Below are 18,486 nucleotides of genomic sequence, written 5' to 3' on the forward strand. Positions count from 1 at the left end.
CCATTAAATGTGTTGAAACATATGTGACTGTTAGGAGAGCATTTAAATCATTTGTACAATTATAGACCATTGCTTCTTCAGAAAAGTGCCCATCTAACATTTATGTAAAAATGTAATTTATAATTCATTTTGAGATAGACTTGAGTCATTTAAGACATTTGGGAAATACATCTTATTTAAAAGCCTATCTATCGTTGGAAGAAAAAATCTCAAGCTTAGAAAGTTTGTCAGTTTGTTGAAAAATATTTTTTTTTAGTTTTATCATCCTATCAGTTTCTCACTGACCTATTAATCTTTTTTAAATTTATTTATTTTAATTTATTTATTTTTGGCTGTGTTGGGTCTTCATTGCTGCATGCAGGCTTTCTCTAGTTGTGGCGAGTGGGGGCTACTCTTTGGTGCGGTGCGCAGACTTCTCATTACGGTGGCTTCTCTTGTTGCGGAGCATGGGCTCTAGGCGCGCAGGCTTCAGTAGTTGTGGCTTGTGGGCTCTAGAGCGTAGGCTCCATAGTTGTGGCTTATGGGCTTAATTTCTCCATGGCATGTGGGATCTTCCTGGACCAGGGCTCAAACCCATGTCCCCTGCATTGGCAGGCGGATTCTTAACCACTGCCCCACCAGGGAAGTCCCTGTTGAAAAATAATGCCACCGACTTTCTATTAGTTTCTGACATTGATTTTCCTTCTCTTTCAAATGTTATTGTATTTTATTGTATTTAAACTAGAAGAATAAGTAAGATTGTCAACTCTCCTTGTGAAGCAGGTTTATGAAATGGATATGCGTTTCAGGAAGCACTAATACCTCTGAGGTTTCTTTCTCCCCCTCATTTCCAGCAAGATTCCATTCAATGGGTTTATAACAGCATTGAGAGCGCTCAGGAAGACCTTCAGAAGTCTAACTCCAAACCCCCAGGAGATGAAGCAGGGGATGCTTTTGACTGTAAAGTAGAAGGTGGGTTCCTCCTTTTTCTCCTCATTGCCCCATAGTATTCTTTGTCCTTGTGCCATTGCCGCATCCCAGTTATTGAAAACCTTATATGTTCAAGCCACTTCTTGGTCATCTCAGATAGATGCCACGTCAAATCCCTAAGTCATAATTGCTGGTGACTGACATAGAATAGCTATGACACTTTCTTAGGTACTTTATTAAATGTTTTACGTGGATTATCTCATCAAGTCATCAAAAACGAAAATCTGTTAAAGGTGTGATTATCATCATTCTCATTTTATGGGAGAAGAAATAGAGACCCATATAGGTGAATGGGCGTGCCCAAGCCAGGAAGCAGTGGAATGAGGATTCAAACCCAAGTTATGATGTTTGCTTATTTTGAGTTTAAACATGGTGTGCACCTTCCCACTCCACTGTGGTTCACAAACCAGCAGTATCAGCATCACCCGAGTAAGACAGAGATGCAGAATCTCAGCCCCACCCCAGATCTCCTGAATGGGAATCTCCATTTTAACAAGATCTTATCTGTATGTACATTACAATATGAGAAGCCCTAGTTTAGAAGGTCCATAGTTCCTTTGAAAATACATTTTTTTCCTTTTCTTTTAAATAGAAATGTAGTTGATTTACAATGTTGTGTGAGTTTCAGGTGTACAGCAAAGTGATTGTTATACGTATATATGTATTCTTTTTCAGAGTTTTTTCCATTATAGGTTATTATAAGATATTGAATGTAGTTCCCTGTGCTATACAGTAGGTCCTTGTTTTGAAAATACTTTCTTGATTCAAGTAACTTTTACTGTATTCTTACAGTAATGAAGGAGGCAAACTAATAATGTGAGTATGACGGGGAGAGAGATCTTTTGATAAGGACTCATACCATTTCTGTTTTCTCAGTGAAGCAAACCTGCAGGTCACTGTATTCAGTGGCGAAGGGTGAAGGGACTGAGGCAACTACGTTTACGTTTGCGTGTAACAAATACCTTGAAATATCATTATAAACTTTTTCATGGAAGTCCTTGAATCCTCTCCTGCGTTTTCTTGGTATCTTTCCACTTATACTATTGGTGGATGTCTCTGGACATTTTTATTGTACTATTAGTTTCTTCCGAACCAGCATAGCTGGAGAATTTGCTATGCACACTGAATCATATGGGGGTACTTAGGAAAAGCGGTTTTCCCTCCATTCCTGGAAGGGCACTTGGGAGGAGCTTCTCAGATCATGAACAACATCAGGAATATTTCAATCTTACTGGAGCAGCAAAGCTGTAGTGCTAAATCAGCTCTTTTATTTATTCAAACCAGGACAAATCTCAGGACCTTATCTTGAGGCTTTTATTCCTCATTTATAGTTAGTTTTTGCTAATCATCATTGGTGCCACGGTGAAAGGTAGAATGGGTTAATGAGATGCTCTGGAAATTGATTTATAGCTGTTCTTGGACTTAATTATTTTAAAGAATACCATTTTTCTGCCTTTGCCTATTTTTTAAAATAGATTTATTTATTTATTTATTTATTTTTGGCTGCGTTGGGTCTTCGTTGCTGCGTGCGGGCTTTCTCTAGTTGCGGAGAGCAGGGGCTACTCTTCGTTGCGGTACGTGGGCTTCTCATTGCAGTGGCTTCTCTTGTTGTGGAGCACAGGCTCTAGGTGCGTGGGCTTCAGTAGTTGTGACACGTGGGCTCAGTAGTTGTGGCTCACAGGCTCCAGAGCGCAGTCTCAGTAGTTGCGGCGCGTGGGCTTAGTTGCTCCGTGGCATGTGGGATCTTCCCGGACCAGGGCTCAAACCCATGTGCCCTGCGTTGGCAGGTCGATTCTTAACCACTGCGCCAACAGGGAAGCCCTGCTTTTGCCTATTTTATATTTACTGTTTCTGCTCTTCTAGGGCTTAATTGTGTTAAGTAAGCTAATATTCTCTTTTCGCTTATTTACTATTTACTGTTAGATTCCTCAGCAGTTTCTTGCTTGAGACTTTAGGTGTTTTTTTCCCCTAGCTGACTGATTGTTGGCCAAAAACCTATAGGAATACATTCCAGATGGAAATTTTATTACAGTGAACAATGACACATTTTCGCAATGAGTCAGCTTCAGAAGATGCTGTTTGGGAAAATTCAGGCACTCCCTGCTTAAAAAAATAATTATTCCATCTCCTCTCTGCTTCTTCAATATGGTTTTCTGTATTTTTTCTGCTTTGAGAAAATATTCATCCAATGTTTGACGCAGTTTTAGGAACCCTGACTTTAAGTTATGCATGCTTTTAATGAAAAAACTGTACGTTTAATGTTGATATAGGTATAAATAGGCATACATATGGTCCATAGATCAAAACGGGTGTGTAAAGATAAGACTAGCCATATTAGAGTGGTAAGATTTGGATCGGTCAATCATGTATTTTTTTAAATGTTCTTATTTTTTAAAATGTTAACAAGAATAGATGCTTCATTTAGCACAGCAGATTTAGTCACCCTTTAAAGAACTCTTTAAAAATTATTCAAAGAGACTCAAATTATTTGAAGAGATTAACAAACCCTTCCTGAATTTGCTGAATTAAAGTTATCTTTATTCCAGAGGTAATTGACAAGTTCAACACCATGGCCATCATCGACGGGAAGAAGGAGCACGTGAGTCTGACGGTGGATAACGTCCACCTAGAGTATGGCGTCGTGTACGAGTATGACAGCACCGCCGGGATCAAGTGCAACGTGGTGGAGAAGATGATCGAACCCAAAGGTTTCTTCAGCCTCACTGCCAAGGTACGAGCGATCCCTGCAAAGGAAGGGATTTTGTTCTTGGTTAAGCAGCTAAAACCCTCCCTCACTCCCACTTCAAAAAATGTAAATAGCTGTACATGTTTCAGCTGTCCACTCACTGAAGTTCTTTTTCTTTTTTCCCCCATTACTCAGTTTGTGTACAGTCTTTTTTTTTTTTAATTGATCTCTTGGAGCACAGTGTCATGTTAGATGGGACGCTTGCCCAGGCGAGCATTAGTTGATTTGGCAAAGGTGTCTTTGCATTTAGTAAGTTTACTACGTCTGTTAACTCAGTATCATGAATACGTTTCAGACGGTTTTCATGACAGGTGGTGCTTTCCTAAATGTACATAATCCTGTGAAGAATATTTGAAGTCGTAAAACGCATTCAAATTCTGCAAGTCTCATGTTTATTTCATAAAATTGCTCGAAGCTTAGAGATCAGTTTATGAATAGATCTTCAGGTATTTATACAATTCTTAGTTGCAAAGGATCTTGTACTTAGTCCTTAGACTACAGCAAAACAGGAAGGGAGAAAGGGGGTCTTCATCCAAATGGATAAAACATATGCTAAGTAAGAGGCGACCCTGTGTTTGCTTTTCATGATCCTTCCACAAGGTAAATCGATCAGACTCCTGTTGGACCCTCCACAGGTTGGAGCTTTAGTGTTCCATCTGCTTTTGTATAGCTTTGCCACCTTTATTTCTTCATTTCAGTTCTTCTTTTGAATGTGTGTAGTTGAGATAGATCTAGCATTAATAACATGTATTTTTTTATTGTAGCAGAAAAATAATATAAAAATCCAAATGCACTATTTCAAAAATAATTATTTTATGTTTTTGTTTTATATTCTGAAAGTTAACTTTTGAAAAAAATCCCATCATTCTGATGGCATTGTACCACTATATGTACCTACTGATAGAGAAGCTGTATTTTCAAAATGCAACCCCTTCCCAGCTACATTATACTATTAAGAGGATCCATGGAAGAGTTTGGGATCAGGTTACTGTAATTATTTTATCTCATTTTCTAGCTATTTCAAATTGGCAAGATTACGTGGATTACTTTATATATGACAACTGTACAACTTAGTCTGCACAGATTTCTGTTTTACACATGAAGAAAAGAAAGTCAAAGAAATTACGAAATTTAACCAAGATCACACTGCTAATGCTAAAGTGAGCTCTAATTTCTAGACTAGTGATGAAACAAAAAACTCACACTCTATATTCTGCAAGACAGGGGAATGGAGGTGGTGAAGGAGGTCAAATAAACACAGCGCCTGTAGGTTGTCTCACACAATATTATAAAACTGTCAGGTAAGGGTGTAATCAGTCTTTGTGATCTTTGAACAATCATGAATGCTACATATAAATAATAAACATAATTAATTCCCAGTTCATGAGAAATTCTCAGTGATTCATGGTGTACACACACACACACACACACACACACACACACACACACACGCTGCCTTATAATTGATTAAAACAGCCAAAAGGATTTACTAGCTGAATACGTCATGTGGATGCTTTTATCTAACACTTTTATCAGATGGAGTTCAGACGCTGAAAGCAACAGTGCTTTTTACTTTATCAAGAGAAAGTCTCATGTATTCATTCCTTCAGCAAACATTTGTTAAACGCACTCTCTGTACCAGGCTCTCAGTAGCAAGCAAGGTTATGGTTTTCCTTAGTTTTTGTTGTTCTACTACCAAACTGAGAGAAAAAAATGTTCTGAGTAACTCTGACTAAAATATGAGAGTGTACACATCAGAGTGTACTGATTTATCCAGCAGGGAGTCTTTGAAGTCCCCTCACCTCCCTCAGGCAGCCTTTTATAGCCAGCAGAAGGGAAAACAGGAGATGCCAGACACAGAAGTCCATCACTTCACTGCCAGGGTTTATTGAACACACAAATCCCGGGCAGCTGAAAGCAGCAAGCACACTGGGGAGAGTCACCCTGTGCTGTGGAATCGTGAACATTTTGTTTGGCTGATTTTGAAGGTTTTATTTTCTTGTTCTATTTTGTGTGTGTGTGTGTGTGTGTGTGTGTGTGTGTGTGTGTCTACAGATTCTTGAAGCCCTGGCTAAAAGCGATGATCATTTTGTACAGAACTGCACCAGCCTTAACTCTTTGAGCGAGGTGATTCCTACTGACCTTCAGAGTAAATTCAGTGCTGTTTGCAATGAAAAAATTGAGCGCATATGTCAGAGAATATCCAGTTATAAAAAGGTAAAAGCTCTATGTATGTATTTTACAAGTAATTATTATTTAAATTGTTATTAATGTCAAATTGAATTCAATTCTTGATATTTTTCATTACTTATTTATGTACTGCTTTATTGAAATAATGATAACATTTATGTAACATTTTAGAGTTTTTTGAATGCCTTTACATCCTTTGCCTCATTTGATCTTTGCAAACTTGTAAGCTAAGCCTTTATTCCACATTTTCCAAAAATAATAACTGAGGCCTAAAGAATTAAATTACTTACTGGAAAGAATAGAGTTGGGGTTTAAATCCAGGCCACCTAATTCTGAAATCAGATTTTTATTATTACACTATAGTTCTTCTTTCCCTGTTCTCTTGACAGAGGGAACAGAGCCCTCAATCAGAAAGTACATGGAGCATCGGCTGTTTTAAGTGGATTCATTGCCTCATTCATTTGACGTATTAATTGAGCACCTTTTGTGTGTGAAGCAGTGTTCTTGGTACCAGGAATACGGCAGCAAAGGAGAGAAGGTCTTTCCTCTCACGGTGCTTCCATTTGAGTGGGGGAGACAACAACGAAGTAAATAAATCTCTACAAAGGGGGAAATCAAAAATTGGAGAGAGTTGTGAGGAAACCTACGGCGGGAAGTGCTAGGGTGGGAACTCTAGGCTGGGTATCTATAGAGGAAGCCTCTCTGGGAAACTCATGTCTGAATGACAAGTAGAACTCTTCCTTTAAATGGGAGGAAAAAGCGTCCAGGTAGACAGAGCAGCTAGTACAGAGGCCCCAAAGCAAAAAGAAGGTCAGGGTGTCAGGGGAAGAGTGACCAGTCAGTCGTAAGGGCGGAGGCTTTGGCAGGGACAGGTATGAGGTGCCGTGGAAGCTCTTTGTACCTTTCGGGACTTTGGAAGGTGTTTGGATTTTCTTCTTACATCGATGAGAAGCAGTTGGAAAATTTTAGAAAGAAGGATGACTTCATCTAATTTAGGTTTTTGAAAGATCATGCCAGTTCCTCTGTAGGAATGGATTGCAAGGGGCAAGAAGTGAGGCGTAGAGAGGGGTGGGAAGCGATTGCAATAGTCCAGGTGAGTGACGGTCATGGCTTGGACTCTGGGGAAGACAGAGGAGACAGAGAACATTTGGTGAACTCGAGGATATATTTTAGAGGTAGAATAAATAAAAATTGATCTCTAAAGCATATAGTAGGTTTTCTTTTTCTTTTCCTGTTTGTGTCAGTGGGAGGCTAGCTAATTATTTCCCTCAAAGTGAGGCCGGTTGCTTAAATTGTGGTAGTCATACTAGGAAATATTATTTATCCCAGTGTTTATGAATATGAGTTAACTGTCTATGTTTGGTATGGCAAATAAAAGATAAGTCAATATGTGTCCAGATATTTCCATACAAAAATAGGGAAATGTGTGAACGAATACCCAAGGGATTTCAATTTGGTTGCCTCAGGTAGGGGAAGGGGAAGCAGGCTCACTGTGTTTTTCTTTAAGCCTTTCCTACACTGTTAGGCTTGTTAAGTTGAATATGTATTGATGTCATAATTTTTTATAAGTCCATTTACATGAAGAAAAAATGATATTCAAGATCACTGCATAACTGTCACATCTGTTCACCTTCTTTCCATGATTGCTATTGACCTCTTTAAGTTTGGGAAAGATTCCATGGATATGTCCCGTTGAAGCTGAAGAACGGAAGATTTTCTTTTTACTTCTCCTGTCTCTATGAGAGGTGACAATGCTTTGAAGTGAAATTTAAAAGCTCTAAAAAAATGCAAATTAGTAGTCCCCTTTTGAACACATTTTGAAAAGAGAGTCATTCTACTTCAGAGATGGATCTGTATAAAGCATGGTAGGGTTCAGGCAGATTCTGGTTGTCAAGCTTGTCACTTGCATGTGTCATTTTTCTACCTTTTTTGGATTTTGTTCCTATTTTCTTCTCTCCATTCATTCAAACAGCAAAAGCAGTAGAAGTAGCTTAAAGAAATACACATAAGAAAAGGTAAAATATAGAAATAAAAATAAAACATTAAGATGAGGGTATATTACATAGGGTATTGATTCAGCTGCTTTAAGAAGGACCAAGACAACAGAGGCTTAAACCAGATAGAAAGTTTACTTCTCACTCATGTGAAAGTACAATCTGATAGGAGTCCAGTGAGGTGGGGCTTGATGATCTTCTAGGGATCCTTCTATACTTTTGTTTTCTCCCCTAGGATTTTGCCCTCTTCCGCAAAGCCAGACTTGGTGCACCACCACCATGTCTAAATGAATGCCCCTTAGAAGGGGAAACAGGAAGTGGAGAGTAAATCACTTCCTTTTGAGGGCAGGACCCAGAAGTTGTACACATCACTACTGTTCACATCCTGTTGTTTAGTGAAAGGGAGGCTGGGAAATGTAGTCTCAAACTAGGCATCCATGTGCCAAACTGAAACTCAAGGAATTTTATTACTAAGAGAAAGAAGGAGAGGATGAATATTGGAGGAAAATGAGTAGGTAAATTTAGAGGTAAAGCTATATTAGAACAGATGGTATAGACCATCAGGGAAAAAGGGGCTATAGGTAAGCAGGTCCTAAGACTCTATTTACTTGCTAAAGTGGAATATTATATTTGGCCTTCAGCTTCCTGATGGCCAAAATGAAAAGGGAAACAGAGTCCGTTACTTATTTATCAACATCCCTGTGATACATACATGTTTCTTAAGAGAAGTAAAGGTTTTCTTGGTCTAAGTTCTAAAGGAAATCTCTCACCCTGGATTTCAAAGAGGCAACACCAGGAATGTCAGGGCAGTGTCCATAAACATAGCCCTGCAAAAGAAGCGGCAATTTGTTTTATGTGGAAGATATTTTTAAGACACTCTTTAATGAAAGAGCATTGGTCAGAAACTCAAGTTCACAAAAGCAAGTTTGTTGCAGGATGAGACAGGAAGACTGGGGAAATACTTACTAAATGTGTATCTTTTACATAGGCAGTAGGGGCTTAAGTCAGTTATTTGAAGAAGTCTGCCCTCCCCCACGTACAATCTACTTGGGAAGAAAGGTCAAAATACATGAAGTGATAATAATACTACTTAGCCAACTAGGAGGTGTTGCCATGAATGGTTGAACACGCTGGCACCCAGCACCTTGCTCTATATGCTGGTCCTCTGTGCCGTTAGAGAGCGCACAACAGTTTATAGCAGTCTATATCAGGCATTGCATACTAGCTATATTTTACAGTTTGCCTGTGTTGTATATTCTTACCAACACAGTGATAGGAGATATTATCCGTTTCATCGATGAAGTGACTGAAGCTCAGAGGGATCAAGTAACTTTCCCAAAGGCACACAGCTGGGAGCGGCAGTGGTATTTGAACCTTGCTTCCTTTTATTCTAAAACTGGTTGTTGTTTGTTTACCTGTAGTTGATACTTTGCTACACAGCTGATATGCTAAACAGTATGGTTCTGACTGCAAGGGCAATAGCATTTCAGTAATGGAGAAATCATCTCGGACTGAGTGGTCAGCAGATGCTAGCTGCTATCAGCTGGAAAGATCTGTCAGAGTGAAAAGGGAGAGAGATGGCTCTCGAGTAAAGGGAGAGATCATAAATGAAGGCAAAGACTTAGAAATGAGACTGATCTGATTGATGAAGAGTTGACGTACTGCCTGGGCCAGAAAGGAGGATTTTAGTTGGATGCAGTTAAAAAGGAAACCTGACAAAATGTGATTTTTTTCCAGTGATTTTCTTTTTTTAATTTTTATTTATTTTTGGCTGTGTTGGGTCTTCGTTGCTGTGCATGGGCTTTCTCTAGTCGTGGTGAGCGGGAGCTCTTCTTTGTTGAGGTGCGTGGGCTTCTCATTGCGGTGGCTTCTCATTGTGGAGCATGGGCTCTAGGCGCGTGGGCTTCCGTAGTTGTGGCCTGCGGGCTCAGTAGTTGTGGCTCGCGGGCTCTAGAGTGCAAGCTCGGTAGTTGTGGCGCATGGGCTCAGTTGCTCCGCGGCATGTGGGATCTTCCCGGACCAGGGCTCGAACCCCTGTCCCCTGCACCGACAGGCGGATTCTTAACCACTGCGCCACCAGGGTAGCCCCTCCAGTGATGTTCTGAAGTGACATAATCATCAGATTTGTTTGTAAGATGTCCAAGTTGAGGGTGACTTGGACTCATGTAGAAAGAAGCATTGGGGACAGAGAAAAAGATCAATTCAAGCTGTGTGTAGGAGGAAAATATATACCGTCTATGATTAATTGGTTATGGTGATAAAGAAGGTGTTATTTCTTGGTTTCTAACAACAACCTGGTTTGCAATAAACTGAGAGATGTATGTTTTGGGGGATTATAAGCAGAGTTTTTCCCCAAGTGTCGGAGATTCTCAACAACGTTATCCCGGGGAGTGAGAAGCATCTTCCATTTCCTCAGGAGTAACTGGGCACCTGGGAAGCTTTTAAAGAAGAGGTGGACAGGCTACCGGGCAGTGATTTGAAATGATAAAAAGAATGTCACTGAAGTTTGGAAAGCTCTCGTGTGCACATTGTTGCTGCTTGAGCCTCCAAGTAGCCATGTGTACTGAGTAGTCTTATCATCCTGCTTCTTTCTCAGGAAGTAAGAATTTGCTTCAAGTCACATACGTGGCAGGTAGCCAACTAGGTATCAGTCCTATGGAGTGCCGTCTCACTTATTTTTATTTTTAATTTAGAAATAAAGAGAAACTTGTAGTTAACCAGGACATGAGTGCTTTAAAAGCAGTCCTTTCATCATCCCTTCTTGACCGTAAACCTGTTTAGAATCACTGGCTATCTTTCTCACGAAAGAGAGAAACAAGGTTAGCAAGAGAACATTTCAAGGATCTTTTCTGTTTGAACAGAATATCGATACCTAAGGTAACAGCCTGTCAGGTAAGGTCAGCTCCATCCACGTAACAGATGTGTGTCAACAGAAACTATAGCATTTGTGAATATATATTTTTAATTTCCACATATTTACTTTTAAACTATTATTAGCAACCTATTTGTCTCCCAGATGAAAGCTTCAAACAGCCCTCTTTGTATAAAATAAAATGTATCCATAGAAACTAAAATCTCAAAGAGGCTGGCTTTCCCTTATTATTTAGACTCTAAAAGTTTTACGTGTTAAAAATAGAAACCGGTTGATATTTCTACAGTTTCCATAGCCAGGCTGCTGCAATCACATTTAAGTTTTTGGCCAGCGTTATAGGCCACAGATGTTCAGACCTTACTGGGGACCTGAATGAACCCTAAGCTGGTATTTAATCTCTGTGGGGCAGGAAGTGTGGGCAGTCATTCCAGACATAAAAGTATGCACTGTTTGGAGGAACGTGCTCACTCTCTGTTGTCCTGAGAACTTTTAAAAATTCTAGATTCATTCTCTGTTCCCAAATAATTCCATAATTGGCCTTATTTTTGGCATTGGGGATACTTCTTCCATATAAGTATTTAATGAGCTTTTAACAGATAGTTCCTTTTTACACAAAAGTACTATCTGTAGGAATCTAAGTTTCACGTGGACTATTCTGAGTATCTTTAGTTATTAATGCCACATAATCCCCAAACGGATGTATGGATTGGGAAAACTGTGGGTAAAATCTCTCCCCGTGTCCTCTTCCCCTGATACAAAATTCCTATAGGTCCATGCCAGTGGGGTCTTACACTTCATTGAAGTGGGAGACTGTCTGCAGAATAATAGCTTACCTTTGTATTTTTTTTTGACTTGTAGTCAAATGACTGTAATTGGATCTAAATTTGTTGTCATGCTCAGTAATTCATGAGTTAACTACCAATGCATTAAAAACCTGAAATTCCTTTTCCAAGAATGACTTCTTCCTGTCAATACACAAATATGCCTTAATATCTGTATTAAAGATAAATATTTCCCTTGCCCGCCACTCTCCTCTCTACCTCCTCTTCCACATCTTTGATCTCTCTCCTAAAAAGAGCTACCTACACCTGCTGTCCATACCTGCTGTCCACACCTGCTGCCCACACCCGCTGTCCATACCCGCTGTCCATACCTGCTGTCCACACCTGCTGTCCACACCTGCTGTCCATACCCGCTGTCCATACCTGCTGTCCATACCCGCTGTTCATACCCACTGTCCACACCTGCTGTCTCACTCACCTTTCGTTCTCAGCACACTGAAGGTGGGCTCTGGTTCCCTCCATGTAACTGAACTGGCCCTTTCTAAGGTCACTGGTGACCTATATTTTGCCAAATCTTATTCACTGTTGTCATTGTAGTCCTTGTTTTAGTAGCATCTGATGCAGTTGAGCTTGTACCTTTCTTAAGCAGTGTTCTGTGACATGACCTATCCTGGTTTTGTCCTTTCTTCGTGGCCCATTCATAGTCTCCTATGGTGATTCCACCTTTTTCGCCAACCTCTCATGCGGCAAAGTCCCACTTTGACTTTGACTTACTATGTTTATTGTTTGCCTCTCCCCTCATTAGAACGTAACCACCCAGAAGACAGGAATCTTTGTTCATTCACTGTTTCCCAATGTGCCTAGAACCGTGCCTGGTTTAGAGCACGCTGGATAGGTCATTGTTGGATGAATGAATGAAGCTGGTAATAAGCTTGGTCCACAATAGGTCTAAAGCATTTTCCATCCCAACTCATTCCCACCCCCTATCCCATACCCTGTACGTTTCTTTATTGCAAAATGGCAGTTTTTATTTATGGAAAAGAACTTTTGTCTTTCCTTGTGAGCTTCTCCAAAGCAGATGAGTGAGCTCCGTGTTTCATTTGATGTTGCTAAAGAAGGTGACAGGTCCACATTTCCAGGGCCCTTTGCTACTGTATGGCATGACCAGAGCATTTTCACGCGCCCACCACGGTCAGTACAAGAACTCTGCCTTCCTCATTTCAGGTCTGTTTCAGAAAGGGCTCACCATTAAATAGCAGGGCATGCCATCTGCCAGCACATTTTTGATCTTCAAAATATATCCACATTTCCAGGACCCATGATTATGGGCCCCCCTCGCCCCCTCCCCCTTTCCTAGGGATACCCCAGGATGGAAGACAGCACTGCTTTCATAAGGCTCTTCCTTCTCCAAGAGAGGCTCGCATCAAAGAAGTTTCCACTTACTTTTTTTTTTTTTTTTTTCGGTACGCGGGCCTCTCACTGTTGCGGCCTCTCCCGTTGCGGAGCACAGGCTCCGGACGCGCAGGGTCGGCGGCCGTGGCTCACGGGCCCAGCCGCTCCGCGGCATGTGGGATCTTCCCGGACCGGGGCACGAACCCGTGTCCCCTGCATCGGCAGGCGGACTCTCAACCACTGTGCCACCAGGGAAGCCCTCCACTTACTCTTTGAAAGAAACTAGGCACATTCAGACATGTGGCTACGCACCGTTCTGAGTGCATGGGGAGAGGGCATAGAAGACATTTGTATTGAGATAGATGTCGGAAAGCTGCAGGAAATGGGTCCCACTGAAACTAGAATCTTCCCCCTCCTCTGCCTGATCACTGTGGTGATACTTCATTACATCACCCTGTTCACTTCCTTCTCAGCACTTACCAAAACTTCTAATTATCTGGCTATCGTATTTATTATATAATTGTTACATATGTGTATATACACATATACAGTTGTATATATGTTTATACATATATGTTACATATAATTGTAATAGTATAATTGTTATATATAAGGGTGATATATCGTTTTCACCTGTGTCCCCTACTAGACCGTGAATTCTGTGAGGGCAAGGGCTGTGTCTCCAGCATAGCACAGGATCCAGAATAGATGCTTCTTTTCATATTTTTGAATAAATGAATAATTGGTTAAAATGAAAGAAAGCCACAGAAGGGTAACTGCCTCTTACCATGGATGCGGTGACGTAATAAAATCGATCTCTGTGTCTTTGTGCCGTGGGAGCCTCATCTGAGATTTTTATCCTGCAACTACAGTGGAAAAGAACTTCTGAATGAAAGTTTTCATCTGGCCTTAAATTCTAGGTCTTTCCGAGATAAGTCTCCAGGTCACAGTTTCGTTATTAATAAAGAGAAAGTGATAATTCAGGAGTTCTCTAAATGCCTCCCTGTCTTTCAGTGTTTAGGCTATTTTCACTATGTATCATTATCAAATGTGTTAGTAATTTTGTTAATAGATTCCTGCATTTCAGTCCAGTTCTATTTAGAGTCCTACTATGCGCTAGCCCTTTGCTGAGATACATAGCTTCTGACATGTGATTTGAAAAGAAAGTTTAATATACTTGTAAGATAGTTCATATTCTAATGGTGAGCTAGTAAGATGTGATTTTTTATATCATATCTTTATTCTTGAATTTAACCTAGAAAAGTTAGACAGTAACTGGTAGTAGTCTTAATTTTTATTCTCTTCAATGTCCAGATTACTACTCTACTAGTGGAATAAATAGATAGAATCTGGTTATCGTTTCCAAGGAAGAAGCGAGCATAGATATTATTTAATCCACATTCCATATTTTACTAGAAATGACAAAGAGACAGGGACTTGCCCAGCATCACATCAGTTATGCGGACGACATAACTAAAACACAGGGAGCTGGTGGCTCTCAGTCCTTTGTTTTTGAAACTACAGTCCACTTCAATTCTATGAGATGCTTGTGTGTGATGCATAAGACAGATGTAAGCATGACTTTCATGGAGTTTACCATCTGCTAAGGGAGAGAGAAATAAGAAGATTATTCATGGGACTTCCCTAGTGGTGCAGTGGCTAAGAATCTGCCTGCCAATGCAGGGGACACAGATTCAAGCCCTCATCTGGGAAGATCCCACATGCCGCAGAGCAACTAAGCCCGTGCACCGCAACTACTGAGCCTGCGCCCTAGAGCCCGCGAGCCACAACTACTGAAGCCTGTGCACCTGGAGCCCATGCTCTGCAACAAGAGAAGCCCTGGCAATGAGAAGCCCCGTGCACTGCAACGAAGAGTAGCCCCTGCACGTCGCAACTAGAGAAAAGCCCGTGCGCAGCAACGAAGACCCAACGCAGCCAAAAATAAATAAATAAATGAATAAAATAAAAAGAAAATTATTCATAATTGTAAGGAGGATTACAGGGTGCTGTAACCTAGCACCCAAATGGGAAAATTGAACCTAGACTAGGGCTCAGGGAAGGCCTCTTGATGATTTCACAGAACTTGAAAATGCATAGGAGTAAGTTTGGAAACAAGGGAAGAACATTTCAGGCACACTGAACAGCCTGTACAAAGACCTCGAACGAGTAGACGGTATGTGAGAGGGACTGGGTGAAAGCCAGGAGGAGCACAGGGGACAAGGGGAAGAGAGCTTGAGATAAATAAACCGGGTATGGATCGGACTTTGGGAGGCTGTATAGACCATGGCAAGTGTAGACCGTGGATTTGGATGGCAAGGTTTTAAGTAGGGGAGTGGCTCTCCGGGCAAGTTGTGTAACTTCCTTGAGCATCACTATTCTCGATGGTGTAGAAGCAGCATGCATGCCGGTGTTCAGGCTGACCCTGACCCAAAGCTCAACAGTGATGAGCAGGAAGCACGGGTGGGAAGTAAAGTCTGTTCTGCCTGTTGTCCTGCCATTCGGGGTCCCCACCACCAAGCTTTGCTGTCTCACCTGTTCCCAGACTCAGGTCTGGGTCAGCTTTGTGACGATGTTTGGAATAATCCATCTTCTTCCATCCTTGACCTGACAGCTACCCTGTTCTGCCACCTTGCACTTCTCCTATCTTGGTGTCCTAGAACGCTGATTCAGTTTCTCTCTCTGACTCTCAGCTGCTGGGAGCCTGTGGATTTGAGTCCTAGTAAGTGGTGTTGATCGCTTGAATTCACCTCTTTTAGCGCTTAAGTTGCAATCAGTGTTTCAAAAGAATCCTTTGCATTTGCTGCCTGTATTGCTTTGCTTTTCTAAGAACGTGTGAATTTTAAAATAATGACTTAATTTCTGACAGCTTGTAATTTATTTCACCCGTTGCAGTTGACATGTTTTAATTTTCTTTTGATTTTGCTGTGGATGACAGGAGTGAAATGTTTGAATTATCACTGCATTCAACTGCTTTTTCTTTCATCTTTCATCTACAGTTTTCTCGTGTACTAAAGAATAGAGCCTGGCCCACCTTTAAACAGGCCAAATCTAAGATCTCCCCACTGCACAGCAGTGATTTCTGCCCCACCAACTGCCATGTCAATGTGATGGAAGTTTCTTATCCCAAAACATCAGCGTACCTGGGGAGTGCATTTGGTGTTCAGTTGGATAGCAGGAAGCATAATTCTCATGATAAAGAAAATAAATCGGAACAAGGTATGTTAGCTTTTTCAACTTTATCAAATTATGACACGTAACTTAGGCGATCATACCTATTCCTGCATCCCTGAAACTGGCATGTCAGCAAGTCTGAAATTTTATAAAGAAAGGATTCCTCACGCTAATCATTTGGATAATTATGCATAAGTGTTTGTAGAATGAAAATGGAGTTACACATTTTCATTAGTTTTCCTCTGAGAAGAATAATTGTTTTTGTCTTCCTTACATGCCTGATAGGCACAGCTCATCTTGCTGTGAAATCACTCATCTGAGATGGCCCTATAACTAGGAGAAAAATAGTAGAGGAGCAGCTGCAAGGGATGCGGAGTACCATCCCATGCCATCCCAGTGGGACGTGGAATCGAACTGTATTTGTAGTTTTTAATCACAACTCCCCATAAGCTTTAATTCCTGAATTAAATGCAGCATTAGATTGGCATTTTATCTTTTGTAAGCTTGGACGTCTAAAATGAATGGCGCTGGATTGCTACTGTAAGTTAAAGGTAATAACGGTTGCTATGGAATGGTTTCAACTCCTCAGGAAAACTAAGCCCTATGGTGTACATTCAACATACGATTACAACTATGGCGGCCCCTTCAGGTCTGTCTCTGGGGCAGCAAGATGGGCACGGTCTCCGGTATTTGTTGAAAGAAGACGACTTAGAAACCCAAGATATCTATCAGAAACTGCTGGGCAAACTTCAGACTGCACTGAAGGAGGTGGAGATGTGTGTTTGTCAAACAGATGAGTAAGCATTTTATTTACTGTACTTTTAAATGTACATAATACAATAGCTGTAGGAAATGGCACTCCTGAATACCCATTATTCTTTTTACTGTTTGAAAATGTAGGAATTTTTGCTAAGCGTATAGATCCTCTTAATGCCAACACCTTAAAAATAAGAAAACATGGCAGTTCTGTACATCTGTATCTTAAGGAAGCATTTAATACTAGGGAAGAGAACAGCAAGGTTCTTTCATATAGAAAACGCTAAGTTTCAGTGTGCCGATGTTAAATTGAACAATATGATTGAAAGAGTACGAACTGCGTGTAAGGATTTCCTTGTGTACCTTTCACAGACCAGAACACAGCATTTGGTGGATAGGCACTCAGTAGATGTTTATGAAAAAATGTAAAGCCTACCGAGTCCTTAACATACTTGTTAAATGAGTAAAAGCCAAAGTATGTAACCCCAGGACCAATGACCAACACCCTTTCTTCTCTTCTGATTGAATTAATGGTTTACTAAGAAAGTACCCAAATCACTGTGCCAGTAATTTGGAATCTTTTATCAAGAACGGAGAAGAGGAGGGAGTTGAATAAAATTTTTCCAGAGGTCAACTCTGATTCTTATTCAGGAATTTGAAGGTTGGAGAATTGCCTGAACTCTGTAGGATGGTTTGCTACATCATGGAGTGTGACCGTGCTTCACATCTAGTCAAGGCAGAATGGGGTTTGGGGTAGTTCAGTTTCTCACGTATAGAAGAGGGTGAATAATCATAACAAATTATCTGTTTGTGGTGAAAAATATAAAAATTAATACGAAAAGCAATCAGCCTAGGGCTTGACATGCTTGCTTCTCATTCAGGGGATTGAAATTGTTGAATATATCATAGTGGGAAAAATCTGAAAATGGTATAAGGACTATTTTCCTCTTTTTGATGTACTCCCTTTATGAAGTTGCAGATTTAGATGGCTATCAAATGTGTATTATTTAGTTCACACACACATCATCCCTACTTCCACGGATAATTCAGATTTCACATAAAATGTTTAGAACTGATTCTAAGGCTTTGTTGTAATTAGACTTTACACTAATGAAATTTTAATGGACATGATCTCTATACATCTTTGAAATTTAGAGATCAAAATTACCATATTAGTGCACCATATTTCTAAGATTATCTTTAAGTAGTTACTATTTACTGTGCTACTGTTTTCTGACATTTTTATGAGTTAATTTAGAATTGAAATTCTGTTTTCCTTTGTCTAATACACTAGTTTTTTAAAATTACTTATGACACTTGGTATATTATATTGGGACCACCCCATTCCTAGACAATTTAAACAGTTTGAGGTTACTTAGAGAACAGGTGGTTATTTTTAAACAAATGTATGATATTTGGAATTGTTTCAGAATGACCTTGTGACAGAGAAGTTAATATTTTAGGACATTATATTTTGCTTTATTTAATAAATTGATTTTATCATGTATGTTATATGTATTTTAGAAACCAGTCTCTTTTTTCCCCCTGAAGTATTCAGGAGGTTCAAGAGGAAGACTGTTTATTAATAAGGCAATGGATAGTAACACCGAATCA

At 40.2% G+C, this 18,486-nt stretch overlaps 1 protein-coding gene across 1 annotated transcript in view; it reads left to right on the top strand.

Moving 5' to 3' along the window:
* PREX2 (phosphatidylinositol-3,4,5-trisphosphate dependent Rac exchange factor 2) overlaps nucleotides 1–18,486 on the top strand; it is a 288,786-nt gene that overhangs the window by 148,152 nt on the left and 122,148 nt on the right. Inside the window, exons 21-25 of the mRNA XM_059994740.1 lie at nucleotides 834–951; nucleotides 3,516–3,700; nucleotides 5,771–5,932; nucleotides 15,942–16,161; nucleotides 16,706–16,913. Coding sequence (XP_059850723.1) covers nucleotides 834–951; nucleotides 3,516–3,700; nucleotides 5,771–5,932; nucleotides 15,942–16,161; nucleotides 16,706–16,913 — 893 coding nt within the window. The remainder of the gene's footprint in view (nucleotides 1–833; nucleotides 952–3,515; nucleotides 3,701–5,770; nucleotides 5,933–15,941; nucleotides 16,162–16,705; nucleotides 16,914–18,486) is intronic.

This window comes from Delphinus delphis, chromosome 17 (assembly GCF_949987515.2).
Source record: "Delphinus delphis chromosome 17, mDelDel1.2, whole genome shotgun sequence".
In the NCBI taxonomy this organism is placed as follows: Eukaryota; Metazoa; Chordata; class Mammalia; order Artiodactyla; family Delphinidae; genus Delphinus; species Delphinus delphis.